Genomic DNA, 27,976 nt, shown 5'->3' with positions numbered 1-27,976 from the left:
AGTGAGGAATAAATGGTTTCCCTCTCGTTATCATTCCGTGCAGCTCCCTCCGCCACCTCTTCCCGCGCCGCTTTCTTCCGCCCTTAGCCTCGCTGCCGGGCGGCCCGGCTCATCCTCCGACCGGAAGCCTGGCCGCTGCCCCCGCGTCCCGCGCGCACGTCCAGAACCGGGCACTCCCGCCGCGCCCAATCCGCCTCCCGGGCCGCGCCCCGCCACTCCCAGAGCCTGGCACCAGGTAAACGCGCCCGGCCCGGGCCCCGCAGCCCTCCCACCCTCCCGCCCAACCAGCCGATTCCGGGGCGGGAATTGGGATTCCGCCCCCACGCGATCGGGCGCCCCAGCGGCCGAGCCTCCAGCATGCGCGCGCCGGCCCCGGGTCCCCTCTCCGGGTCCTCTTCCGGCGATCGCGGTGCCCTCTCCGGGGTAATCGGTAGCGAGACTTTTGAGCTCTGGAACTTTCGCTCAACCCGGATTTCAGCGTGGCTGGATCGGCCTCCCTAACCCCTTTCTTCAACCTCTAGTTCGGGCGCTGCGACTTGCAGGAACCTGGGAGGGTTGAGGGTTCACGATGCTTTGCCCCTTTGGCAGGATTTCTGCAATTCTTGGAAAGTCCCGACACTGAGAAGTCTGCGGGGTTTTCAGAGGCTGGGAGTGGAGCCTTATCCCGAAGACCTTATTAAAACCGTCTTGGCCCAAGACCAGGCCAGCTGGAGGACTGGTGCCCAGTGACCTTGGAGAGGCCGGCGCCTGCCGTGGGCCTGCCGGGGCCTCCACCCCAGGGGCCGCAGTCTGAGGTCAGCGATCGGCTGCCAAGGGTTCGGCCGCAGGGGTTTAAGTCTTCCCCATGGCCTCACCCCTGTTCAGAAATCTCTTCGCCTCCCGGAGGAGCCCTTCTTGAAACGTTTCCTTGTCTTGCGGCGCTCTCTTGTTTCCCTTGCTTTTCATCCAGATTATTGGTCAGTTTTTCTGACCTGTCTCCACTCTGGAATAGGGCCCAGCTGAGTCACAGGGGCAAATTATAAAATCATGTGTCAGAGGTCACTTAGTTCAGTCCCCGTCGGATGCTTGGAGCCCCCATACAGCAGTCCAACCAGAGTGCCTGATTTTTTTTCCATCAGCTTCTCCACGTCCTGTGGCAGCGGCTTCTACTTCTGGGCTTCTCTATCCAGTTTACCTTACACTGAACCCAGTGGTGTATAGCGCATGTAGCTTTGCCGTGTTGGCCTCAGAAGGCTGCCCCTTGGGGTCTTTGGCTAGAACAGCGGCGGCGGCCCTTCCCGTGCGCTTATCAGTTCACTTCTTCGCACTGACATGTGCAGAGCCCGGCCTCAGGCCCTCTCCTTTGTTCCTGGGCCAGGTGGAGCCGGGAACAGAGACTGGCGCCCCAGGAAAGTGCATTCCGCAGATATTTTCTTTCGCGCTTCTCTGTAGCTCTGACTGCCCTCATGCTTGCCGCAGCTTCTTTGGCAGCCCAGTTGTCTTCTTTCCTTTGATCTGACCCTGGGAAGTGGCCAGGCACGATCGCCCTCCCGTTACTCCAGGGTCTTGGGTAGTATGCATTGGCTTTTACCCTTGCCACAGAGTTACAGAAATTACTCTTTTGATTGAAGGCACTGCTAGCCCTGTGCCCTCCCACCCTGTTCTGGTTTGTGAGACACTGGGCCTTCTTTGCTTACTCCCTGCAGTTGGCTTTTGGAGTTGCCTGATTTCATTTCTGTGCCGGGCACCCCTATACAAGGTGATATGTCCCAGTTTGCCTGAGACGGTTCTGGCTTACCCCATTGTCCCAGCATAATTATTTTTTTTTTTTAAATTTTTATTTATTTATTTATTTATTTATGGCTGTGTTGGGTCTTCGTTTCTGCGCGAGGGCTTTCTCCAGTTGCGGCAAGCGGGGGCCACTCCTCATCGCGGTGCGTGGGCCTCTCACTATCGCGGCCTCTCTTGTTGCGGAGCACAGGCTCCAGACGCGCAGGCTCAGCAGTTGTGGCTCACGGGCCCAGTTGCTCCGCGGCATGTGGGATCTTCCCAGACCAGGGCTCGAACCCGCGTCCCCTGCATTGGCAGGCAGACTCTCAACCACTGCGTCACCAGGGAAGCCCCCAGCATAATTATTAATAATGTCCACTTTCACTTTCAAAAGATTCATGATTTGGACAATTCAACTTGTCTCTGCCTCTCAAAGTTGGATGCATTCGTGTTTGTAGGCTTGGGAGTGGCACAGGGCAGCCAATGTAGGACTTGCTCTGGGCTCAGATGTGTCAGAGTCACAGTCTAGGGAACCAGAATTCCTCCAGGTCACTGCTAGCTCATTCCCTTCCTCAATAGGTGGAAGGCTTCAGGTGGCTTTGTCCCCAGAGGGCAGGGGTTCCCCTCTGGCCGTGGCACAGAAATAAGTCCAAGCTGGTACTGAGAGTTATGTCTAGTCAAATTCATCCCCAGAGGTATTGTGGGGATTTATAATCAGAATTCACAGCCATGATCCAGAGAAAGGTGTTCAGAGCTCAAGCCCAGCTCCTTGACATGGTGCTTGGCTCCTGGGAACCTAACTGATGTGAAGTGTGACCAGAGTTAGGCCTGGGGTGCCCTGCAACAAACTACCAGAGTGGAGAACCATTAGGTTATAGGCAGCATTACTAAAAATCCATTGAAGGTGATTATTTTTTTAGCAGAAGTAGATACAGCTCTCAAAAGGGCATATAATCAAGTGTGTCATCCTCTCCTTATCAAGAGGGGTATCAAAATTGCCTTATTATTGTTATTGCTTTTCCCCACCCCAAGGACTTCTTCCTCATCAGTGAGGACCAGGTGTTCTCCTTTCCCAGCATGCTCCAGCACCCCCTCTCCCGTGGTAGTAGGTCAGTAGAATCACCTCATCTTGATTGGAGAGGTCAGGATTTGCGCAGTCTCAGGTGAAGCTGGCCTGAGATTTCACAGAGCTCCAGCCTCCCAGTCTGGATGATGGCCCAGGGGCCAGCCGAAGGGGCTGGGTGTACTTCAGCATCGTCCCATGGGGTACTGAGCTTGGAGATCAAGTGTCTCTGGGACTGTTCCCTCTGCAGGCCTCCAGGATCATGTGGTACGTCAGTACTCGGGGGATGGCCCCACGGGTTGACTTTGAAGGGGCCCTTTTCTCTGGCTATGCTCCAGATGGGGGCCTCTACATGCCCGAGGAGCTCCCTCAGCTGGACAGAGAGACCCTGCGTCAGTGGAGTGTGGTCTCCTACCCCAGCCTGGTGAAGGAGCTGTGTAGCCTCTTCATTGGGCCCGAGCTCATTCCAAGAGATGACTTAAATGGTGAGCAGACCCTGCCTTTCTACTCTCCCATCTCACCCTTCTGCCAGCCCAGCCCACCATGGAGTTGCAAATCCATCATTTAACCCCTAAGAGGTCCCTAGCCACATTTCTGAAACTTTGGAGCTTTTTCCAGACTCTGGAATCCCAGAATTGGAAATATCCCCAAAGGGTTAATTCATTCCAGCTCCCACCTCCAGTGAGATGAATGCCAAAGTGATCTGCGGAGAATTTCTTTTTTTTTTTTTAATTCAAACAGAAAGTCACAAAAATTATAATCATCCTCATCAGTTCACTCAGTCCCATGAGAATTTTTTTTTTTTGGCTTATTTTTTAAAAACCCTTTCAAGGTATTTCGCTATTACCCTGAGATGCTTGAATGTAGGGTATTTCCTTCCTGCGTATAAAACACCCAGACCCTCAGATTGCTGTTTTATCTCCTTTAATGGTAATTCCAGAAGGGACTTTGAGAGTGTTCTGGACCAGCTCATTTCAGACTGTTATGTGCCTACAGATTCTCTGGGGGAATATCTTTAAAATGCAGATTCTGATTCAGTAGGTCTAGGGTGGGCCTGAGAATTCTACATTCCTATCAAATGTCCAGATGGTACTAGTGCTGCTGGTCTGTGGACCACATGTAATGGTGAGAGTTTGGGCCTGAGAAGAAGAGGACTCAAAATGTAGTTCGATGACCAGCACTGATGGTGTTGCCTGGGTACATATTAGAATTCTCAGACTTCTCGGACCTACCGATCCAAAACCTGCATTTTAAGATCCCAGGTGATTGGTTTGCTAATTAAAGTTTGAGAAACACTACTCTAGATGACCTTAGCCTTAGGTAGGATTCTAAGTAAACCATCTCAAGGTTCTGGTATCACAGGTGTGAGATTAAGTAATGCAAAAGCAAACAAATAAATCTATCTTTAGGAAGGAAAATTAGAAGAGATGAGACATTTGATTTGTTTCTTACACAGCTGTTTAATTGAATCTCATTGGCATACATGCACACAAGAAATCCAAATAATGAAGAAATTTATAAAGTAAAAAATGAAAGTCTTACAGCACCAGTTCTGGTCTCTGGGGCCATCACTATGAGGAATCCATGAACAGTTTAGTTCATGCATTTTCAGACATTTTTCCTAGGATTAAACAATTATATTCATACACAGTATCCTTTATGATAAAAACTTCTGGTCTTTTTATCTGGTAGCAAGAGATAGAAACTTCAAATGTAAAAGTGTAAAGAGACTGAGAGTGAACTTGAGGGACAAGAGAATAGCCTTTAATCACCGTCCAACCTCCCCTCTCTCCCCTCGCAGATCTGATCGACCGAGCCTTCAGCAGATTCCGACACAAAGAGGTGGTCCATCTATCCAGGTTGAGGAATGGGCTGAACGTGCTGGAGCTGTGGCATGGGGTCACCTATGCGTTTAAGGACCTGTCCCTGTGCTGCGCTGCACGGTTCCTGCAGTACTTCCTGGAGAAGAGGAAGAAGCACATCACCGTGGTTGTAGGTGTGCATCGTGGACGTGCGCCCTGGAGCCCTGCAGTGCCCCAGCTTGCCAGTGTCCACCCACAGGATGCCCTCCACTGATGTCTCTCGGGGACTGTGTTACCGGTTCTTCTAGAGCAGGGTTCTTTTTCTTTTTTTTTGTAAATTGAAGTACGGTTGATTTACAGTACCGTGTGTGTGTGTGTGTGTGTGTGTGTGTACAGCACAGTGATTCAGTTATACATTATCTATCTATCTATCTATCTATCTATCTATCTATCTATCTATCTATCTATCTATCTATTCTTTTTCAGATTCTTTTCCCTTATAGGTTATTACAAAATACGGAGTACAGTTCCCTGTGCTCTACAGTAGGTCCTTGTTGGTTATCTATTTTATGTATAATAATGTGTACATGATCATCCCAACCTCCTAATTTATAGAGCACGGTTCTTAAACTTTTCTTGTGCCACAGACCCTTTTGACAGTCTGGTGGAGGCTGTGGAACCTTCTTAGAATAATATTTTAAATACATAAAACACACAGAAGATATGGCGCCAAGCTCACAGATGCCCTGATTTCTATCCGTGGATCCCTTGGAGGTTCAAGGACCCCAGATTAAGTACTGGGTTCCTACCCTCCAGGATATTGCCTCACTTGGCGACAGTGCTTTAGGGGCCATTTCTTTCCTTTTCCATCTCCCTCGTCCTAAAGAGGAGGGTTCCTCCTTCTTCCCATCCAGGAACTTCTGGGGACACAGGCAGTGCTGCTATCGAGAGTGTTCAGGGGGCAGAGAACGTGGACCTCATTGTTCTGCTGCCCAAAGGTCGCTGCACAAAGATTCAGGAGCTCCAGATGACGACAGTGCTGAGAGAGAATGTCCACGTGTTTGGAGGTGAGTGTTGGGACAGAGGCTCCGGGGACAGCATGGCTTTGCCTCGAGTGGTCTGTTTTGGGAGATGGGCTGGAACATAACTAGGCAATTGACTAGCTGACCATCCTTCCTCCTCCCCTTTCTCTCTCCTTCCCTTCCTTCATCAGTCATGTTTAGAGGTTGGTGTATGCCTTGGCTTAGCTCTGAGCAGGCTCGTGGCTACACAGTCTCAGAAAGTACTGGAGATGACAGGTGCATAAACCAATACTGACAGTACAACCGAGGAAGCGCAGGTTTAAAACCATACCCCAAAGAATGCCACTTCCCTGCACGGTCACCCTGCTGGTGCCATATCTACAGGCAGCTACCCAGAGTCATAGCCTGAGCCAAGTGACTTGGGTTCTGTCCCAGGGCCCTGAAGTTCAGATGGCAAAAACACGTTTAATAATAATTTTAAGAGAATGTGCCGTTGCATGTTGGCAGCTCATGCCCTCCCTTGCAGTGTTGAATCAACTAAGCTATGCACTTGGTTAGCAGGTCTAAGTATTTAAAATAAGAAGCTACTCAGTGGGACCCATCGCTAGTGACCCCTCTTCCTGAGCCACATCATGAATCGTAGCGTTTTGTGTTTGCAGAAAGGCAAAAAGCCATCTCCTTAATGTCTGGCCATCTATTCTGAGTGCATTTAATCATTACGGAGCTCAAGAGTGTAGGAAGGCGGGATGAGTTTGAGTGGAGCCATACTTTTTATTTTTTATTTCTACCTCTGACACCCTACTACACCCCAGGTAGCTCCCAGGAAGGGGTTGGAATATGAGCAATAGGGGTCTTGCTGAGGTTTTGTGCACTGTGGCCTTGGGCAAGCTGTCCAGGTGGCCTGGCTTGGTTTGGTCACTCACCTGGCAGGACAGCAGATGTGGTGACAGAAAACCTTCCTTCTATAACTGGCCTGGCCTCCTGTTATAATCCCATAGATGATGTTTTTATATGACACCAATTTTGTCAAGGACCAAAAGAACAGTGAAAACGAACCTTACCTATGGGAGTAACATGAATATTCTTTGTCCATTTGTTCAAGAGCAAACAAAAAGCCCCTTCTACTCTTTTCTTTAGCAAGCACATACGCATTCCACTGAAAAGTTTATGGTTTAGCTAAGGTGGGTGTTGGCAAAAATCTTACACATTAGCCTTGGTAATGAATTACCCATATCTGGCTGCATTTTCCTGCAGTCATGGCAAGACTTTAATGTACAATATTCAGGTTCCTGAGTGTCCCTGTTACACCCTAAGCACCAAAATTGCTATTTATGAATCTAGGACTGTCTTTGCCTAGAATCAAAGCAGAGAATAGCTTTTTGTACCTCTATTCTGCACCTACGCCCTTCTCTCCTTGTACACAGATATTGGAAGGCTTTGACCTAAGGGCATGTATAGAAGCACCATTCCTGACCATGGGGTGGAGAATGGTGCACCTTTGAAAAATAGTGGCGGGGACTTCCCTGGTGGTCCAGTGGTTAAGACTGCACGCTTCCAGCACAGGTGGCATGGGTTCGACCCTTGTTGGGGAACTAAGATCCTGCATGCTCTGTGGCATGGCCAAAAAATTTTAAAAAGAAGAAAGAAAGAAAAGAAAAATAGTGGCAGACATGTGGATGGTGATGAATGCAGTATGTCATAAATGTGCTATTGCCTGAGCCAAAGGGCATTTCTGTTTCATACACGTTCTGAGCTTCAAGAAAATAAGGCAGGAACCTTTAAAGGAATTAGTTTTTGTTTCTAAAACAAGACTGTTCAAATTCTTCCTTTCCTTTCTGGAATCTTCTGATTTGGTTTCCAGGAGGACGTGTGTTAGTTCGGGAGCTAACGGTGGGTGTTTTCCGTTTGGCTGTTGAGCTCAGGGAGTAGAGATGGGCCACCTGGATTGTTGTGTGTTGGACACTGATATTTTCTAAAGTCATGAATTTCCATATACATTGTATACTTGGTTCTTCTTAAGCACAGGATAATCAGCAAGTGCCAGTTATATATTATTTGGGATGTTTTTGGTTGGAAGTAACAGAAAATCTAACTCAGACTGGCTTGAACAGGGATATTTTTCAGCTCATGTACCTGGAAGTCTAGAGGCGGGATAGGCTCCTGATTGGCTGGTTCACTGCCCTCAGGGAGCCAGGTTCTCTGCTCCATCTTCCCTTCAGCCTCATTCCTCTTTTGGCATATGATGGTTACTGAAGGTAACCAAGTCTCTCTTCCTGTGGCTCTCTCTTAAAAACAGTGAATCTTTTCCTAGCACCCCAGCAAATATCCCCCTTGTACATGGATCCGGAGTCAGTCCTGCAGCCTCATTACTGCTACACGATGAAGGGTGGAATGAATAGTAACCTCAGTGCCGGGCTTCCCTGGTGGCGCAGTGGTTAAGAATCCGCCTGCCAGTGCAGGGAACACGGGTTCGAGCCCTGGTCCCGGAAGATCCCACATGCTGTAGAGCAACTAAGCCCGTGCACCACAACCACTGAGCCTGCGCTCTAGAGCCCGCAAGCCACAACTGCTGAGCCCACATGCCACAACTACTGAAGCCCGAGCACCTAGAGCCCGTGCTCCACAGCAAGAGAAGCCGCCATAATGAGAAGCCTGCACGCCGCAACGAAGAGTAGCCCCCTACTCGCCGCAACTAGAGAAAGCCCGTGCACAGCAACAAAGACCCAACTCAGCCATAAATAAATAAATAAATAACCTCAGTGCCTACTCTGGCATTTCCCCTGATTATCTTCCCCTGCTGTCCTGCCAGTTTGGACCCAGTGGAGAAACAGACCCAGGTTTCAGATAAGAGAACAATATTGGCTCGATTGCTGGTTGGGCTGGGTTGACGAGTACAACTTGGAGTAGGAACCCACGTGGGAAGAGCGACTCTTTCCCTCCAGACCCTGATGGAGGACGGTGAAGTAAAGCTCAGCCTCTCACCATCTCACAACATGATAAACCATCCCTCCTTGTTCCCAGAGACTGGGGGAGTGGGCATGGAATACAGAGAGGAATTCTTCCCCCAATATCCCAGAAAGCTGACATTTTATATCTAGTTTTAGATAATGGTAGAAACATTGGAAATGTGACCACAAGGATATGAGACATGGTTTGAGGGAAGGTCCCAGCAGGATGGGCTCAGCCTAGGAGCACGTGCTGACCTTATGGGCACATGCTGGCCCCCTGGGGGTTCTTCGTGCTCCCGATAACTCCCTCTCCTCTCTCCTCTGACAGTGGAGGGGAACAGCGATGAGCTGGACGAGCCCATCAAGGCCGTGTTTGCCGATGTGGCCTTTGTCAAGGAGCACAACCTGATGAGTCTGAATTCAATCAACTGGTCCCGCGTCCTCGTGCAAATGGCCCACCACTTCTTCGCTTATTTCCGGTGTGCACCAGCCTTAGACTTGCACCCACTGCCCCCCGTGGAGGTGGTTGTACCATCGGGGGCTGCCGGTAACCTCGCAGGTAAGGAGACCCCTGGGCTTTCCAGAAAAACGCCTGTGGTCCCCGTCCTCCCAGCTGCACTTTGGTGTAACCATGAGGAGAAAGGTTGGGTCCTAAGTGATGGGAAACTACACACAAGAAGCTTCCAGAAAACTTCCCCCAACTCCCTGGGGGGACATCCTGGCCTCTTGCCGCAGGGGAAGAATGATGGGTTAAGCCCGAGGTGCTCCGGCTGCCTGATCTGATGTGTTTGCTCAGCAGAGTGTGGGGAGACTGGGTCAAGGTTCAGCCGCTGGCCCGGCTGGCAGTGCCCTCTGCCAGGAACGCGGACTTTCCTCCCAGCTCCTGCCAGCTGCCCGCTCTGAAGATAAGGGCTCGCCTGGCACAGCGTGTTTTCCCTGGAGACCGTGTGATGTGGAAAGAGTCCTGGACTTAGGCTTCTGGGCCCAGTTCTGTCCTTTACCAGCTAAACGTCTTGTCCCTTAGACTCAGCAACTCAGCTATCAAAGGGAGATTGGAACACTTATCATATCTCTCAGGATGACCACGAGGCGCAAATAAGATTCTTTATGCGTGTATGTGAACTTTGTGAGGGTCAAGAGCTATAGAGCTACGCGGCATTAAAATCATTTCCTATAATAATACTTAACATTTATCAAGCACTGACTATGCATCGGGCACTGCTCTAAATGCTTCTCTCGTATTAACTCCTTAAATCCTCACACGCGCCTGTGAGGGGGACGATACTGTTATTTCCATTTTATAACGAGGAAGCTGAGGCACAGAGAAGTCGGTCAGCCTGCCCCTGGTTACACAGCAGTCAGTCCCAGCGCCAGGATGGCAGCCCAGGCAGGCTGGCTCCAGAGCCTGCAACCTCACAAGCATGCAAGGCTGCCTCCTGATTGGCATGACTTTTTTTCTGATGGTTCTGTTAGTGGCATCGCTTCTGATGGGCGTCCAGGACGGCTGGAGGTGAGACCATGAAAGTATCTTAGCGGTCAGGAGTTTTCCTGACTTCAGCTAACACAGGGATGGAAAGAATGGCAAGCTGGCTGTTAGACAAGGATGGCTCAGCCTTCTTCCCCATCCATGGGGTGAAGCCCACCACACTGCCCATTTCCATCACCCTCCAGGGAGTGATGCCACCTGCACATGTCCCAGTGTCTGCCACAGTGCCTGGCACAAAAGCAATGTTTGCAGAGGGAACTCCGATCTAGCCCTGCTCCATCAGGAACTAGCTGCTTGACCTTAAGCCCCTGGACCTCTTCAGCCTCCGTTGCTCCTCTGTCATACAAGGATATCATGATGCTTACTGAGGACCACGTGAAATAAGACTGTGAATGTGCTTTGCAAAATTAAGAGTGATATTGGGTGGTGCGGTTATCCTTAACTCCTTTTACCTACTCATCAGAGATAAACCATTCATGGCAGTAGGAACCTTCCCAAAAACTACGTTGCCTTTCTGGGCTTTCCATCTTTCAGGGTGAGGAATTCCTTGTTTGTTCCATGCAAACAGACACTGCTATTAGGGTAGACTGAGGCTGCTACTCTGTCCCCCCTCAGTCCCTTTGCAGGGGATGCAGTCTGAGGGCGCTGGTTCTAGGAGACTGAGTCACGGGACTCAGCATGTGCTCTAGACTTAGACAGACCTAGTTCAAGTCCTTAGTCTGCCACTTAGCAGGCTTTGGATGGGTCATTTCAGCTTCTCAGAATCTCCATTTTCTCTTCCGCAAATGGTGGGAAGTACGTGTCAGTACCTGCTTGGGGGCAGGGTTTGGCACGGGAACAGTGTCAGGGCGCAGTAAACTTCTCCTCCTACTCCTTCCTTCTTTTTTTCGTAACAGCTTCATTGCTCTATGATTCCCATATCATACACTTCACCCACTTAAAGTATACAACTTAATAGTTTTTAGTGTACACAGATTTGTGCAGCCATCACCATAATCAGTTTTAGAACATTTTCATCACCCTAAAAGGAAGTCCTGTTCCTTTAGCAGTCATTCCCCATTTCCCCTCATCCCTCCCAGCTTTAGGCAGCCACTAATCTATTTCGTCTCTATAGATTTTCCTATTCTGGACATTTTATATAAATAGAATCATCCAATATGCGGCCTTCTTTCACTTAGTGTAATGTTTTCAAGGCTCATCTGTGTTGTAGCATATATCAGTACTTTATTCCTCTTTATGGCTGAATACTATTCTATTGTATAGATATACCACATTTTGTTTATCCATTTATCAGTTAATGCACATTTGGATTGTTTCAGTTTTTTAGTTGTTATGAATAATGCTGCTATGAACATTCGTGCGTAGGTTTTTTGTGCGGACCTGCTCTCAGTTATCTTGAGTATATATAAACTAGGAGTGGATTTCTGGGTCATACTGGAACTCTGTGCTTAACTTTTTGAGAAACTGCTGGACTGTTTTCTGAAGTGGCTGTACCATTTTACATTCCAACCAACAGTGTATGGGGGGGTTCCAGTTTCTCCACACCCTGACCAAGACTTGTTATTATCTATCATTTTGATTCTAGCCATCCTAGTGGGTATGAAGTGGTATGTCATTGTGATTTTGGTTTGTGTTTTCCTGATGACTAATGATGTTGAGTATCTTTTCATGTGTTCATTGGCTATTTGTATATCTTCTTTGGAGAAATATGTACTCAAGTCTTTTGCCTATTTTTTAATTGGGTTATTTGTATTTTTATTGTTGAGTTGTAAGAAATCTTTATATATTCTGGCTTCAAGTCCTATATCAGACATATGATTTGCAAATAGTTTTTCCTATTCTGTGGGTTGTCTTTTCATTTTCTTGATAGTCTCCTTTGAAGCACAAAAGCTTCAAAAAGCACAAAATCTTCTTAATTTTGATGAAGTCCAATTTATCTACTTTTTTTGTTGTTGTTTGTGCTTTTGGTGTTGTGTCTAAGAAACCATTGTTCTCCTCTCTTAAGCTGGGTTCATCGCTCAGAAGATGGGCCTGCCCATCCACCTGGTTGTGGCAGTGAACTACAATGACATCATCCACAGGACCGTCCAGCGGGGAGACTTCTCTCTGTCTGAGGCCGTCAAACCAACCTTGGCATCAGCTATGGACATTCAGGTGGGGCCTGTGAGGCGACATGCAGGTCTGGCCCAGGTGTTGGTCGGGTGGAGGTGGACAAGGGCTGAGGTCAGCGTGACCCTCGGGACCCTGCCTTTCTGCCCAGGTGCCGTACAACATGGAGAGGATCTTCTGGCTGCTATCTGGCTCTGACAGCCAGGTGACAAGAGCCCTCATGGAGCAGTTTGAAAGGACCGGAAGTGTGAGTCTACCCAAGGAATTGCACAGCAAGGTCAGTTACCACCCACACACCATGGAGAAAGGAAAGGGTGCAGCCACAAGACCAAGACTTGGGGTTTGAAAATCTGTTCACGGAAAGGGGATGCTTGTTTCTTGAGTCCCTACTATGAGCCTGGCACTTCTACAGTCACTTCATGTGGATTTCTTTGTTGAATGAGGAGAGGCAGTAGAGGTTATTGGTTTAGAGTCAGGTGGGGCTTAACTCCAAGCCAGCTGTGAGACCTTGGACCAGTTTCTTAAATTCCGTGCTTCAATTTCCTCATCTATAAAATGGGGATAAAGAGAATGCCTGCCTCATAGCATTGTTGAATTTTAAGTCAAATAATACCCATGAAGCCCTTTGTATACTGCCTGGCAATATAGGGCTTAATATATTAGCTGTTGTTTTTATTTATTATTGTTGATTTCCAATAATAACTGGAAGCCACTTTTCCCATCCAGTATGAGCAGAGACTATTGTTCTATTAGCTTTTTTTTTTTTTAAAAAGGAAGGAGAAATTTTATCTCCACAGATGGGTAGGAGTCTAGGGAGGGATTGCTTTTATTTTAAGGTAACCTGGTGATGAAAACTTATTTAATATAAAAAAAGAATTTCATATGTTGAATTTGCTTTTAATTTTCTCTGCCGCATTCCCACCAAATCGTCATCCAGACTGTGTATATCTCCAGTGCCTAGGACCTCACTACCTCACATCAGCTCTAATCATTATGAAGTTCTTTATGTCAAGCTAGAACCTGTTACTTCTTAGCTTGTGCACTGGTGAGCCATCTGATTCCCATACTTGTAGAGAATCTTCGTTTACCTGCTAAGCCTTCCTGGTTCCTTTAGCTGTCCCTTACATGACGTAATTTTGAGTGGTCAATGTGCATCTTAAAGGGTTGTCTCCAGAACTAGATACACCCACACAGACTGGAGTGGAATTTCTGTCTTCTGGAATCTATGCTTCTTTTGATGAAACCTGTCTTAATTAGTTTGGACTGCTATAACAAAGTACCACAGACTGGTGGCTTAGAAACAACACAAATGTACTTCTCACAGTTCTGGAGACCGGAGGACTGAGGTCAGGGTGCCATGGTTGAGTTCTGGTGAGGGCCCTCTTCTGGGTTGTAGTTGGTTGCCTTCTCATACGTGGAAGGAGATTTAGCTAGCCCACTGGCCTTTTCTTATAAAGACACTAATCCCATTCATGAGGGCTCCACCCTCATGACCTAATTACCTCCCAAAGGCCCCACCTCCAAATACCATCATATTGGGATTAGGGCTTCAACATATAAATTTGGGAGGGACACAAACATTCAGACCGTAACACAACTGAAGTTCAACTTATGTAATGGTTTGTATTGACATCCACAATCCTTCTCCTCATGTAGATGAGGTGCTCCATGAAGACAGACACCATATCCCCCAATTCTTCATTCTCTCCCCCACTGTACACGTAGAAGATACTCCAACTGCTGGAACAGCATTCATTCATTCATTCATTCACTCATTCATATTGCATATTGACCATGAGTCAGGAGCCATGCTTGGTGCTGGAGATACAAAGATAAATAAAACACATGCATTGTCTTCTGTGAACCCTAATGGGTCAGGAAGGTATCTAAACAATTTATAATACCCTGTGGTCTCTATTGGTCGCAGTTGAGTATATGCAGGGTTTTTGGCACATTGTAAGCATGCAGTGCATTTTCAGAGAATGATCAAATAAACCATCTACACCAAGGGAGCACTGAGAAGGGAGTCTTCCTCTGTCTGAAGGTAGTGGGGAGTTTTCCTAAAGGAGGTGCCACAAGAGCTGGGTGGGAACTGACGGGAAGCTATTCTCACATCCACAGGAAGGGGGCGTGCCAACAACAAAGCAGCAGGAATGCTTGCGTGCCCTTACCCTGTGTTCTGTCCCATTGTTGAACAAGACTATACACTAATTTGCTGATTCATGAGCCAAATTCTAACTAAATGTGTTGACCTGAAACTCAAAGGTATCCTTCCCCTAACTTGAGGGAATCCATTTAAAACTGGGAAACGTGGGAAACCAGATTTTTCTCTGAGCTGAATCTCAGCCATTCAATCTGAACGTTTCATTCGAGTTTCTGGTGTGTATCTGGCTATGTTACGTGGTGGGAATTTTCTCCCCTTTTCCCCACTTCCCCTCAGCCCTGATTCCCACCCCTCTGGCCCTGAAACCTGTCAGCTTTCAGAGGCAGTAACGTCTCAGTCAGTGTCAGACGAGGCCATCATCCAGACCATGGGCCGCTGCTGGGAAGAGAACCAGTACTTGCTGTGCCCTCACTCGGCCGTGGCCGTGAGCTACCATTACCAGCAGGCAGACAGGCGGCAGCCCAGGTACAGGTGGTGGGCGCCTGTGTGTCGGGGGAACCCCTTGGCTTTCAGGGGTCCTCCTCTTCCCCAAGCAGGGGACAGAGGAATGGGAACAAATGGCCTTTTTTTTTTTTTGGCTGCCCCTTGCTGCATGCGGGATCTTAGTTCCCTGACCAGGGGTGGAACCCAGGCCCCCCTGCAGTGGAAGCGCAGAGTCTTAACCACTGGACCGCCAGGGAAGTCCCACAAATGGCTTTTATGAGCACGATGGGTGCTGCGTGGAACTGTGTCCTGAGACGGTGATCCTGGAAGAGGGAGCTGGGCCTCCAACAAGGAGGAGCAATTTGCTTGCAGAGTCATTGCAGAGATAAGTTCAAGGGACCAAACATGTCTTTTTCTCTCTCTCTTTCTCTCCACCCTACCTCTAACCTTCCCCTGTTCCTTCTTCTCCCTCCGGGCCTTCGTGCTGCACCTGTCCCTCTGTCTTCTGTCTTCCGCCCCCTGTTCCCACCTGCCCTGCCTCCACAGCCCTCCCCGCTCTTGTCTGGCTCCCGCCTCTGCAGCCAAGTTCCCGGAGGCCGTGCTGGCTGCCGGGCTGACCCCGGAGACTCCCGCGGAGATCCTCGCCCTGGAGCACAAGGAGGCGCGCTGTACCCCGATGCGGAAGGGTGACGACTGGACGCGGATGCTTCGGGGCCTGATTGAGGACCTGAGCCGGCAGCAGCAGGGGCGCTTCCGGAAAGCGCCGGCGTAGCCAGGCTGGAGCTGGCTTCCTTTAGGCTTCGGACCCTGGGAGGTGTCCCCTCTGAGCTGCCTTGCGCACCTTCTCTCCATGCTTCGGACCCTGGGAGGTGTCCCCTCTGAGCTGCCTTGTGCACCTTCTCTCCATGCAGATGCCTTGTGCACCTTCTCTCCATGCTTCGGACCCTGGGAGGTGTCTCCTCTGAGCTGCCTTGTGCACGTTCTCTCCATGCAGGTGCAGGAGTTTCTCAGGGTCTGGAGCCAGCGGGCTGTGCTGTTCCCTGGCTGCTCGGTGCTCTCACCGTGGCTGGCTGGCCATGCTGGGCCTGGTCACCGGGGGGGCGGGGAGGGAGTCGGGGATGATTGCTGGGGGTGCACCCCCAGGGCCAGAAAATGCAGGAACATCACTGCTTCCTGTGAAACTCTCAGGGCCTGCAAATGAAAAGTCTGGGGCTCAGGGGCAACATTGGCTCCAAGATTTTGGACCCCCAGATCCTAAAACCTGTGCAGGTGGGGCCTGCTCCCTCCATTACCACAGGTCTGGCTCTGAGCCTTCGTTTATCTGGTCCCCAGGTCAGATCCAGAGGTCTTGGCCACAGGGCTTCCACCCTGTCAAACGTTGGGAATCCCTGGAATAAAAATGCAGGTTCAGGGTGATGGTGACTCTGCGTGCCCTGTGGGCAGAGCCCGGTGCCTGTCAGGTGGTGATGGTGGTGCCATGGTGTCCCGCATCCATCTGCTGCCCCAGGTTGGCAGCGGGGCAGGTGGCACAGGAGTTGGGGTTCAGGATCACCAGATCCAGGCCATGTAGGAAAGCAGGGGCCTCAAACTAGGTCAAGTTGCCCTGTTGCTCATGTACCAGGTTCACCATCCTTATTAAACCAAGTCATGGTCGTAGCAGCGAGAAGCAATGATCCCTCTTTAAACACTAAATAAAGTCCAAATGCCTACATTTCCATAGGTACCTCCATAATCACGCTGCTCCAGAGAAGTCAAATTGTTCTTTCCACTGAAGACACGACTCACGCTCTCCCCTCTCCATGCCTTTGACCCTGCACTTGCCTCTGGGAGACTGTCCTTCTTTGATGAACCCACAAGTCCCATCTCACAGGCTATTTGTCTTGGTTCCTGGTACTTGTTTACTGTGTCTTTTTACTTATCAGCCCAGCTGGAAATAAGGACTCCTGTTTCCGAACTCTGGCAGAACTCCAACTGTAGCTTTCTTAAGGTGTGTATTCCCTTCTGCCCTGTTTTATGGTTATCCGCTTGAGACATTATCTCTCTGTCTCTAAGCTCCTTGAAGATAGGAACAATTGTTTAACGCAAGGGCTAAAACTTTTTGGATTTGCCCCTATTGATTAAAAAACTTTTAATATGTTCTCCCAGCATACGTGTACTAAATTATGTGTAAACTACACAAACCGTGTGCTAAAATAGACATGAAGGAATAATAACAACACCTATATTTATCTTTTCTCCCCATTCTCCGATGGATTGCCTGTGGGCCTATCTTTGGCAGTCCTGGTTGAACACAGTGCCTGGTACATTCCAGAACCAGCAGGAACCAGGGGCATAGCTCCCCTGTGATTGCACATCTGCCAGATACTGTGTGATAACTCTCAAAGTGTGGTCCTTCGGTTTATCCAAAATACACTCTCCTGGCCCCTACCCTAGACCTTCAGAGACAAATCTATGGGCGTGGGTGCGCCATCTTCAGTCCTTACAAATACCCCAAGTAAGTTTCTGCCCTCTCATTCGGGAAACCTTGGCCAGAGACTTTAAGTTTATAAATAATTTTCTTCCACAGGGAGATAGGCTTTGTTTTCACAAGGGCATGCTTTCTTCCTGCTACTATTTTCATGATCTAGCCTGCATTGTCCAGTTCAGGAGCCACTAACCATATGTGACTGTTGAGCCCTTGCAATGTGAATAGTCTGACTAAGGAACTGAATTTGAAATTTTATTTAAGTTTAACTTACATTTAAATTTCAAAACTATTACTTGATTCAGTCATTGGAAAGCTTTTAGGTATGATTGGAAATATGCAGGTATGTGAATCTACTTTTTCAGCTGTGAAATTTATGAAGTACATAAAATACAGATAAGTATTTCCAATGAAAATTCAATGTTCTGATTGACATGTGTCACAAATGTAAACTACATATTGGATTTCAAAGACTTCCAATGAAAAAAATCTAAAATATCTCATTAATAATTTTATACGGATGACCTGTTGAAAGGATGATATTTTGATGTATTGAGTTAAATAAAACATGTTATCAAAATTAATTCCATCTTTTTCCTTTTCCTTTTCCAGGAACATTTAAAGTTATATATGTGGTTCGCCTTTGTCTCACATTGTATTTCTACGGACAGCAGTGATCTAGGCTTTGGGTACACATGAACACACGGCAGATAGTTGTGGATTTAGTTATATTACTGGGTTCAAATCTCACGTAGATTGAGGGAGGGGGTTAGGCAAACACAAACATGTGGACGTCAACACAAGCCTGAGGCTCTGGTCTCTGGGGGCCCCTCTGGAAGGCAGGTGAGGCAGGCACAGCATGGAGGTATTTTTGGCCACTAGAGGGCGCTGTTACTACCACTCTGAGGGCCGCTGTGAAAGGAACCAGTGGGCATCTGGCCTCCAAAGCTGCCTTTCCCGGCCCCCGAAGTCTAAAGGAGCTTCTGGGTCACCCAGCTTGATCTCTGCCTGCTACCTCCACAACAGAACCACTAGCCCCGCATCTACTAGGTGCCTAGGGGCTGAAAGGAGAGGCCGGAGGGCATCCTCTTACTGGAAAACTTGACATTGAAGCATGGCATTCAGCACGTAGAGAGAGGGCAGGAATGCTGGATGCACAGGAGGATGGGCGAGCACTCCTAAGGGAATGACCATGACCCTTACAGCCATCAGCACCTGACAGCTTCCGAGACACTTTAATATCCACAAGAGCGTACCTGGTGGAGCCCCCAGGACCCATTTATCCATTAGGCAAGACCAGCCTGATACTTCGGGGTCATGAGCTATTTAGAGGCCCATGAAAATATTTTTATTTCTATTAAAAGAAAAAATGAATACAATCCGGCTTGCATTATATTCATCTTTATGCCAACAGAGTTGTAAAAAAGATCTTTAAATATTTTTTGTAGAAGAACCCCTTGAAAGCAAAAATGCCTGGAGCCCACGGAAGTCATAATGCGGCCCTCATAGGACCTGCTCTACACCAGGTAATACTTCACCAGAATCAACTAATTTAATCCTGACAGCAAGCCGTGAAATAGGTGTTACTACCATCTATGTTTTAGAGATGAGGCAACCTGTCAGGGTGGTACCACGAGGGAGAAGAGGGGCTGGGACTTGAACCCAGGCATGTGGCTTGAAGTTTGATGTGTATTTTCATCTTATCATGTTGTATGGAGCTGGTCCATTCTGCTGTGGTCCGCCGCTCTCCTTCCTGCCCCTGTCCGTGGCCCTTCCGCGGGGTCCTCCTCCACCCTCCCTTTCATGGGTGGACTTGGGAGCGTGGCCACGCTGCTCCAGGAGGCCCACCAGGGGCTGCTGCAGACCTGCTTCCCAGGTCTCTGCACGGGTCCTGGCACCCAGGACCTGCTGCATGCGGCCAGAGCCAGTGGTTCCTTATTCTTTGCTGCCGCATTTCTGAGGGTCTCAGGGCAGTGCTGGGGGTTACAGGGGGTCACAAAACTCTTCACCTTCTGGATGCTTCAGAGTGATATCCAACTCTGAGAGGCCACTGAACCTGTGAGAGAAGACCCAGAATAAAGCCATTGGACACGGCACAAACAGACATGAAACATGAACTACAAGATATTCTGGCCACAGGGAATCTTAGGGCTGAATGGAGGAGAGGACAGGAGTGAGATGAAGTCTGAAGAAACATCTACCCCTGGGAACATATACACAGGCACACAAACACAGACAGACAGACAGACACACACATACGTATACGTACCTACATACACACTCATCCCCCTCAATGGAAAAAGCAAGGATCCTGGTACCAATTGAAATTAGAATCAGGTTGAAGTTGTCCTTCTGAGTCGTCCGCTAACTGGCGATGTGACCACACACAAGCCATTTCATCTCTGTGAGCCTCAGTTTCCTCATCTGCTAATTATAACACTTACCTCGCTAGTTTATTTTGAGGATTGAGAGCATGTATTTCCAATTCCTCGGTAAATGCTAAAATGCCATATAAGTGCTTCTTATTAGCATAATTTAGTCTGCAGTGAACAGTCTAGTACTTTTAAGCTATCTTGTGTTTTTTACTAATTGCTTCCTGAATTCGTCTTATCTTGCCTCTCCCTGAAGGATAAAGTTCCTTCGCGGCCCTGCGGTGCTAGGACAGCTCTGGGTGCAGGGTTGGTTGCCCTGGCCTGCTCAGTGCACCCAGCGACAAGCTCTGTGGGGGTCATTTGGGGGTTGAATGTCATGGATTAGTCAGTAGGGGCTCTGCGGGGCAGTTAACAAGCCTCATTAATTTGCAGTGATGAGGATGGTGGGATGATTCCCTTTCCTGAGCACTCATGATGGGCTGAGCCCTTCGTAAAGCACGTTCCAGACACTGGCTCCTTCAGTCCTCACAAGGACTGTATGAGAAAGTACCATTAGGGGCTCCATTCTAGAGATGAGGAAATGAAGCTCAGAGAGGTTAAGTAATTTGTCTAAGGCCACCCAGCCAGTGAGTCCTGGAGGAAGGATGGGAGGCTGAGTTAACCTCAGAGCTAGACTAGGAGAGGAGCTTTGGGCCCGATGGCTTCCAAGTTTTCTTCAATCAGAGTCTGCGAGCTAGATGGGGAGAGGGTCGTGTCTGAGGGTGGAGGAGAAGAGAAGAGGGCCCATCACTAGGAGAAGGGCCATCTGGGGAGAGGGGCACAGAGCCAGTGCCTTTGCAGGGAGCTCTCCTCTGGCTCAGGCTCCCGCTTGGAGCTGGGTTCCTCTCGGGGATGCTGGGTTCCTCTTAGGGATGCAGTCGGGGAGGCTTTGTTGGGTTTTCTGTGTCCCCAAATAAATAAAGGGTGAGCACCACAGGAAAGGCTGGGCTATTAGCCTCCTGGAAAGAGGAGAGGGCCAACTTCTCTGTCCCGCTCACTGCCTTTGTCCAAAAAAGCATCTCCCCAGAACTCCCTTTCAGGCCCAACCCATCAGTTTATCCATTCCACAACCTGGGCATCTCCCAGATGCCAGCTGGGCAAATGCTGAGGGCCACTGTGCTGACTTCCTACCAAGTGCTGGGGAGAGAGAAAAAGTAGGAAAGATGGGGCTGGGGTTGACTTAGGCAAAAGGATAAAAGTTTATGGCAGCACCCAGGGGGCTGTCCCAAGGCTGTGAGGGACTGGTTACTGGTTCTCCAGGGCAGGAGCCCAGGCAGTCCCCCTGCGGCCTCCTCTTCCCCCTCCCCCTCCCGCACTGACCCTCAGCGTTGTAGTGATTGGTTTAGAGCCTGCTTCCCCGCTACTTAAACAGTCCTTAAAGGCTGCTGTCAAATACCCCATAAGCCAGGACCTGGCGTCCACACCTAGCCTTCACTGAGTACAGCCTCAGTGAATGGTGGATGGAACAGAACAGGCAGGAGACGCTGCAGGGCCCAGAGGAGGAAAGATGACTGGGCAGGAGAGGGTGGGGCTGGAGTGAAGAAGGCTGGGCTGGGTCTCCAAGGGTCTGCTAGGTACCAAGGGGATGCTTCTCGATTCAGGACTGTTCCCTTCTCCTCCTCAATGCTTTAGCCATCACAAAGATCTATTATAAGAAGGCAAGGGGGGCTTCCCTGGTGGCGTAGTGGTTGAGAATCTGCCTGCCAATGCAGGGGACACGGGTTCGAGCCCTGGTCTGGGAAGATCCCACATGCCACGGAGCAACTGGGCCCGTGAGCCACAATTACTGAGCCTGTGCGTCTGGAGCCTGTGCTCCGCAACAAGAGAGGCCGCGATGGTGAGAGGCCCGCGCACCGCGATGAAGAGTGGTCCCCACTTGCCGCAACTAGAGAAAGGCCTCGCACAGAAATGAAGACTCAACACAGTCATAAATAAATAAATAAATAAATAAATAAAAGAACGTGAATTTCTTTAAAAAAAAAAAAAAAGAAGGCAAGGGACCTCCTGTTGCAGCAGAAGTGTCTGTGCACTTGCTCCTTGGGGAGGGGTCCTTCTTTTCTCTGAATGAATGCGCCGGGCCTAAGTCACCAAGGCCGAGGTCCTGTAACAGGTGCAGAGCCAAGAACTGAGGCAGGGCTCTGCATGGGTCAGGCCAGGGTGAAGCCCCTGGAGCCTCCCCTTGGTTTGGCTGCTAGGGGGACCTATTGAGTGTCACCTCTCCAGCCTCCCCTTGGTCTCCTAAGTCGCTGGAATCACTGGCTTCCATCATCCCTGATCCAGGCCTCATCCCCAAGCAGGGACAGCGCTTGTTTGTAAAACGGATGCCATTTAGGTCTTGAGGGTTCAGAACGGTCAGGGCCAGGGCGCAGCTCTGGGCAACGCTCCTGCAAATGAACGTCCCTTCGAGCTGCATTCTTGCCCTCTCTCCCCGCCCCCCTCAACCTCTGGACAAAAGCACCCTCCGAATTCTTGTTCAAGCCCGGAATGGCCAGCAGAGGGCAGCAGAACACACCCAAAGTCCCTGTCCCTCCAGAGGTGACCGACCGCACCCCACAGGCATGCAGGTCTGCCCTTGTTCTCTAGGAATTAGAGCCCCTGAAGGTCAGAAGGGGGGTGGGCCCCAGAGATTTTTCTTTTTTCTGAGCTCATTGTTTCTCAAATTTAATATTGGGAACTCCCTCCTTTAAAGCTTAAAAAAGAAAAAGGTATATATATATATATATATACTCACATCTATATGTATAAGTATATATATATACTCACACAGTATATATCACATATAATTCCAGTGTTGTCTTAAACAGTTTTTGCTTTGTAATAATGCTACTCTGACATGTACAAACATAAGACTACCTATGAACCCCTTATATTGATATCTCCCAAACAAGGAGAAACAAACATTCAAATTAAACGAGAACAAATCTACAAACAAATTCAGCAAAATTCAAAGTAATCTCATTAATGTGTATAATCCGTCGTGCACTGCACTCAAATTTCTGGTGCCCTGTGACAGTGGCACTGCACTCCTCAGACAGGATTTTCGTTGTTGTTGCTTGTTTAGCGTATTTACTTTACTTTTGTGGTGGAATAACTTCGCTCCTTCATCACTTTTCATACATTAACCACCGGGAAACATCCCAAGCACAGCACGTTGTGATGTCATATAACCTTTACATGGCACCAGCTCATCATATATTTGTCACATCTGTCTGCCTCTCCTTACTGGCTTGTGACACTTGAGATGGTATTGTTGCTTGCAATTGTAAATACAGGTACAAATGCAGACACTGAAATTATGTGATGACTTACTTTTAAGGTGGCTGGCAGATGATGCAGAAAATGTCTTAAAAAAATTATCAAATGAAATCACACACATAGATATACCATTGATTAAGAATTCTTAAACAGCAAGAGTACTTACTGTATGACATTACTTATATGTGGAATCTAAAAACTAATACAAACTAATGAATATGCAAAACAGAAACAGACTCACAGACATAGAGAACAAACTTGTGGTTACCAAAGGGGAGAGGGAAGGGGGGAGGAGGAAGTTAGGGGTATGGGATTAAGAGATACAAACTACTATGTATAAAATAGATGCATGATAAGGATAAATTGTATAGCACAGGGAATTATGGTCATTATCTTATAATAACTTTTAATGGAGTATAATCTGTAAAAATACTGAATCACTATGCTGTGTACCTGAAACTAATATAATATTGGTAAATCAACTATATGTCAATTAAAAAAAGAATACATGTCTGGAGCCCTGTTTGACAAACATCATCTCCCCCAACCCTTGCTTTTTACAGATGAATGAACAGGCTCAGAGAGGAGAGTTGACTTAGCCAAGGTCACACAGCTAATCAGATGGGGCAGCTTGAGGACTCTGAGACTCCCTCATTTTGCACAGTAATACTTCCCATTACAGGCTTGACCCAAGGAAAGGAGTTTTAGGGATTCTCTTAGGAATTAACCATTGCAGTCTGGGTAATTTCCTGTACATTTCAAGCAGCCATCTTTCCAAGCTTGGAACAGGAAAGAAATTAGATATACACAGCCACTGCCACAGACAGGAAGAACTTGTCTAAAGCCCTTCCACACTCCAGGGTCTGAAAAGAAAGCCCAGTCTGCACTTTTCTGTATGTTCTCATTTTCTGATATATATACATGTATATATGTATGTGTGTGTATATATATATGTATGAAAGTTTATAGAGAGAACAACATATATACTTATTAAGTCTTTAAGATATTGAGGCCTTATTGGATACTACTTTTACGGCTTGGGGAAAATAGACTATCTCTTCCCCAACTCCAGGAGCAGGTTTTTAATTTGAGGTCTATTAACTCCCAAAGGGTCCATGGATAGAATTCTGGGGGTTTGAGAACCAGATGGGAAAAAACTGCATCTTTATTTTCCCTAGCCTGTACCCGAAATTTAGTACTTCTTTAAAATATAAATGTTGGCAACAAACCAATTAACACTAATAGCACCTGGGACTTTGTGGAAGATAAAAATCACAGACATTTTCACGTGGCGTTATAGTAGCAGTTGTAGGTGTCTTGAAATATCATTAACACTCATCACTACTTTAAAATAATATTAGATCTGACACTATATTATGTTATTTAATTATTATTAAAGAGTGTATATTTCTATATTACATATATTTAAAAGTATTTTGGTAACTGTCTTTCAATCTAATTAGTTTCCTTTCTTATCCCATGTATTTTATTTTGTGCATTTGAAAATATTCCTCCAGGCTACTGAAGAACACACAAGAAAAGTACTCTTCATTTGGGGAAAACAAATCTGTAAAGTTACCATTTCTTGTGCATCAATTATAAATTGCGCACATCCTGGGTTCTATATGGTACATTATCGCTAAATCTTATAACACTGAGCTGGACATGATTATCCCCTTTTATACATGAGGAAACCGAGGCTCAGAGAGGTGCCTAATATCACACACTCCACAAAACATAATAAATATGTCCAGTACTGTAATAGAAATAGGGACAAAATGAGGGTAACAGTGTCTGTTTTTGTTCACTACTGTATCCCCCATGCCTGGCACTTCTAAGATGCTCAGTAGATGTTTGTTGAGTGACTAGATGAGAAGACATCATGTAGCCCTGCCAGAGGTGGGATAGGAAATATTTCAAAGGAAAAGGAGAGTTGGGATGAGCCTTGGGGCTTGGGGAAATACAAGCTGATATAAAGCAATCATGGTACTCCATTCCCCATGCCAGTTTCAGAAAGGGTTGGTCACCTGGCTTTGGCCCATGAGATGCAAGGGAAAGCTCATCCAGGACGGGCTCTACCTCTTGACATTAGAATGGGAGGTGGGGACATGTGGAGCTGCTGCAGCCACTTTGCCCCCATGAGGATGACGGAACAGAGATCAGGGCAAGGCCCTCAGCCCTCAGGGATGCTGCAAACCTCTGAGCTGAGCAGCTCTCCAGCCTCCCACCTCTGGACTTCTAGTTAGAGGAGATAACAAGGCTGGTTATATTTAAATCCATTTTAGTTGAGTTTTCTGTACTTTGTGGCTAAAGACATCCTAGTAAAAGGGTGTGTATGAAGAGAGAGGTGGGGCCATATTAAGAAAGACTTGCATGCTCTTCTAAGAAGTTTGTGGTTTATCCTCAGAGGTGATGATGGGGGTGGGTGGGGTGAAGGATTACATGATTGGAGGAAGGGACTGAAATGGTGTGATTTATGCTCTAGAAAGCATACTTTAGAGGTGGTGTGGAGGATGGGATTGTGCAAAATGGTTAATAAAATGGTAGAATAGTGCAAAGATGGTAAATAAGCAAACTGGGGTGGGACCTTGTTCTGCTCTCAGCTCGAGGAAAGAAAGAAATAAAGTAAACATGTTGAAATTGGAAATTTACTGCAGAACTCAACTTCCAGGGGACCCACCGTGGAGTGGATCCAATCTCACAGACGTCAGAGAGGACAGGCTGCTGAGAGGATGCTCCGAACGGTGACCTGAGATCCTGCCAGCACCAGGGCCGTCATCAAATAAAGGGTCACTCTGGGAATTCCCTGGAGGTCCAGTGGGAAGGAATCCACGCTTTCACTGCCGTGGCCCATGTTCAATCCCTGGTCAAGGAACTAAGATCCCACAAGCTGCACCCCACGGCCAAAAAAAAATAGAAAGGGTAGGTCTGCCCGGTGCCATTTAGTACCAGGAATCTTCCCTTCTAGTCTATACAATCCTTTGAAAACTGATAATTTTTCTATGATTTAAGTGGTTACTCTCAATGAGCCAGAATACTCCCCCGCCTCGCCTTTTTTTCTAGGTAAAAGAAAGCTTGCTATGTTTGGGTGTGTGGATCTGTGTGTGATCAGCTCAGGGGGCTGGGGCAGAGCGTTCTAGTCATCTAGACCTGTCTTGGGGACAGAAGTGGTGCTTGTGGTGGACAGGGGAGCGGCTTCGGAGTCAGGAGAACCGACTTCTGCTTCTGCTTCTGCCACTGTCCGGCTGCGGTCTCAGACGTGCCTCATCCGCTCTCAGCGCTGTGAATGGTGGGGTTGGCTCCACATTCTCTGCGTTCCTTCCCAGTCCCTGTGGCCCTGGACTCTGACAACCTTCCATTGGCTGCGTCGTTTGCTTGCATTGGTCCTTCCGAGGGAGGGGATGGGTTTCCAACGTTTCCAATGAAACCGTTGTTCTCAGTGTCAAATAAAACGTTGGTATCAGTGGCCAGCTGAACATTCAGCATTTATAAAACCCCTACTATGTGCTCGGTACTATGCAAGGCATGAGGAGGCATCTTGAAGAAGAAGGAAGCTCCTGCTCTCCAGTAGTTGCCAGAAGACCTGTATACACCCACCCACCCACCCCCACACACACACACATACACACATGCACACACACAAATGTGAAGTGGTGGGAGCCCAATTTCCTGTGGTGGTTCTGAGAATGGGGGAAATCACTGGTGCAGTGTCGGGCAGTTAGTAAAAGCTTCTAGAGGGAGTGAGTCAAGTGTATTTTGGGTTTGGGCTAAGGGAATTCTTATCAGCTGTTATGGACTGAATTGTGCCCTCCAGATGTTCGTACGTTGAAGTCCTAAACCTCAGTACCTGAGAATGTAACTGTATCTGAAGACAGAGTTTTTAAAGAGGTAATTAAGTTAAAGTGAGGTCATTAGGGTGGGCCCTAATCCAACATGATTGGTGTCTTTATAAAAAGAGGAGATTAGGACACAGCACGTACAGAGGGAAGACGATGTGAAGACACAGGGAAAAACCATCTTCAAGTCAAAGAGACAGATCCTCCCCTCATGGCCCTCAGAAGGAACCAACCCTGCCGACACCTTGATCTCAGACTCCTAGCCTCCAGAATTATGAGACCATAAATTTCTCTTCTTTAAGCCACCCAGTTTGTGGTCCTTAGTTATGGCAGCCCCAGGAAACTAACATATACCTTAAAATACCTTTTTAAAATAAATAAAATGGCATGCCCCCCATCTTCAAATAAAATGTATGTTCCTTATGTTCCTGTAAGACACCCACGCTTAGTCTGTGGCCTAACTCTACCCACTTGGAAAGTCATGGGCTTGCATTCATTCATTCATTCATTCATTCATCCAATAAATTTTTAGGGCGTGCCGGCTATACGCTAGACATGGTTTTAGGTGCGGGGATATAACAGATAAAGTACCTGCTCCTCTGGAGCTTTCATTTTGGGGAGGGAGGGGGGGCAGGCAATAGAGGAATAAATAAATAAGCAAGAGAATTCCAGACTGTGATAAAGGTGTGAAGGAAAATAAACAGAGGGGTGAAGATGTGATGGACATCGGAGGGGTAGGGCCAGCTTTCGGTGGGTGGTCAGGAGACGATCTCTAGGAGTTGACACCCCAACTGTGAGGACTGGGTAGCCCAGCATGAGAACATTCCAGGGGGAATCACAGCCAGAGCAGGGGCTTAAGGGTGGTGCATGCTTGGGTGTCTGAGAATCCCCAAGAAGGTAAGTGTGTTTGTGGCAGGGTCCATAAGGGGAAAATGGGATGAAATGAGCTCCTGAGCCCGGCAAGGAGCCCATCATGCAGACCTTTTCAGGCCCAAGAGAGGCTTAGGACAAAAATGGTTTAACTTGCATAATTAAAAGATCAGTCTGTACCATATGATTCAGCAATTCTACTTCCAGGTATATAGCACAAAGAACTGAAAGCAGAGACTTGATCAAATATTTGTACACCCGTGTTCATAGCAGCATTATTCACAATAGCCAAGACAAGGAAACAACCCAAGTGTCCATCAAGAGATGAATGGGTAAACAAGTGGTATACTCCTATAGTGGAGTATTATCCGGCT

General features: G+C 47.8%; 1 protein-coding gene across 3 annotated transcripts; it reads left to right on the top strand.

The window, feature by feature from the left end:
• Positions 1-153: 153 nt before the first annotated feature.
• Positions 154-15,752, top strand: THNSL2 (threonine synthase like 2). 3 transcript variants are annotated; one of them, XM_036873957.1, is made up of 10 exons: positions 154-235; positions 589-794; positions 3,063-3,297; positions 4,614-4,808; positions 5,529-5,681; positions 8,913-9,143; positions 12,076-12,224; positions 12,331-12,456; positions 14,657-14,808; positions 15,313-15,752. In XM_036873957.1, exons 3-10 carry the CDS (start codon positions 3,075-3,077, stop codon positions 15,536-15,538), a joined length of 1,455 nt encoding a protein of 484 aa, XP_036729852.1. In that variant the 5' UTR covers positions 154-235; positions 589-794; positions 3,063-3,074; the 3' UTR covers positions 15,539-15,752. The 3 variants fall into 3 exon arrangements, with proteins under 3 accessions (XP_036729852.1, XP_036729850.1, XP_036729853.1); XM_036873955.1 differs by lacking the exon at positions 589-794 and having other exon boundaries at positions 158-235; XM_036873958.1 differs by lacking the exons at positions 589-794; positions 14,657-14,808 and having other exon boundaries at positions 177-235.
• The last annotated feature ends 12,224 nt before the right edge of the window (positions 15,753-27,976 follow it).

This window comes from Balaenoptera musculus, chromosome 13, assembly GCF_009873245.2.
Source record: "Balaenoptera musculus isolate JJ_BM4_2016_0621 chromosome 13, mBalMus1.pri.v3, whole genome shotgun sequence".
NCBI classification, from domain to species: Eukaryota; Metazoa; Chordata; class Mammalia; order Artiodactyla; family Balaenopteridae; genus Balaenoptera; species Balaenoptera musculus.
Note: the sequence above shows the minus strand (reverse complement) of the source record. Positions and strands in the feature narration are given on the sequence as shown.

Bases quoted from the DNA above. Each gene is read 5' to 3' on its own strand.
- THNSL2 (XM_036873957.1), top strand. From the start codon at position 3,075: ATGTGGTACGTCAGTACTCGGGGGATGGCCCCACGGGTTGACTTTGAA. The intron at 9,144-12,075 runs GTAAGGAGACCC...TCCTCTCTTAAG, and splicing joins GGCTGCCGGTAACCTCGCAG to CTGGGTTCATCGCTCAGAAG. The intron at 12,225-12,330 runs GTGGGGCCTGTG...CTTTCTGCCCAG, and splicing joins CATCAGCTATGGACATTCAG to GTGCCGTACAACATGGAGAG.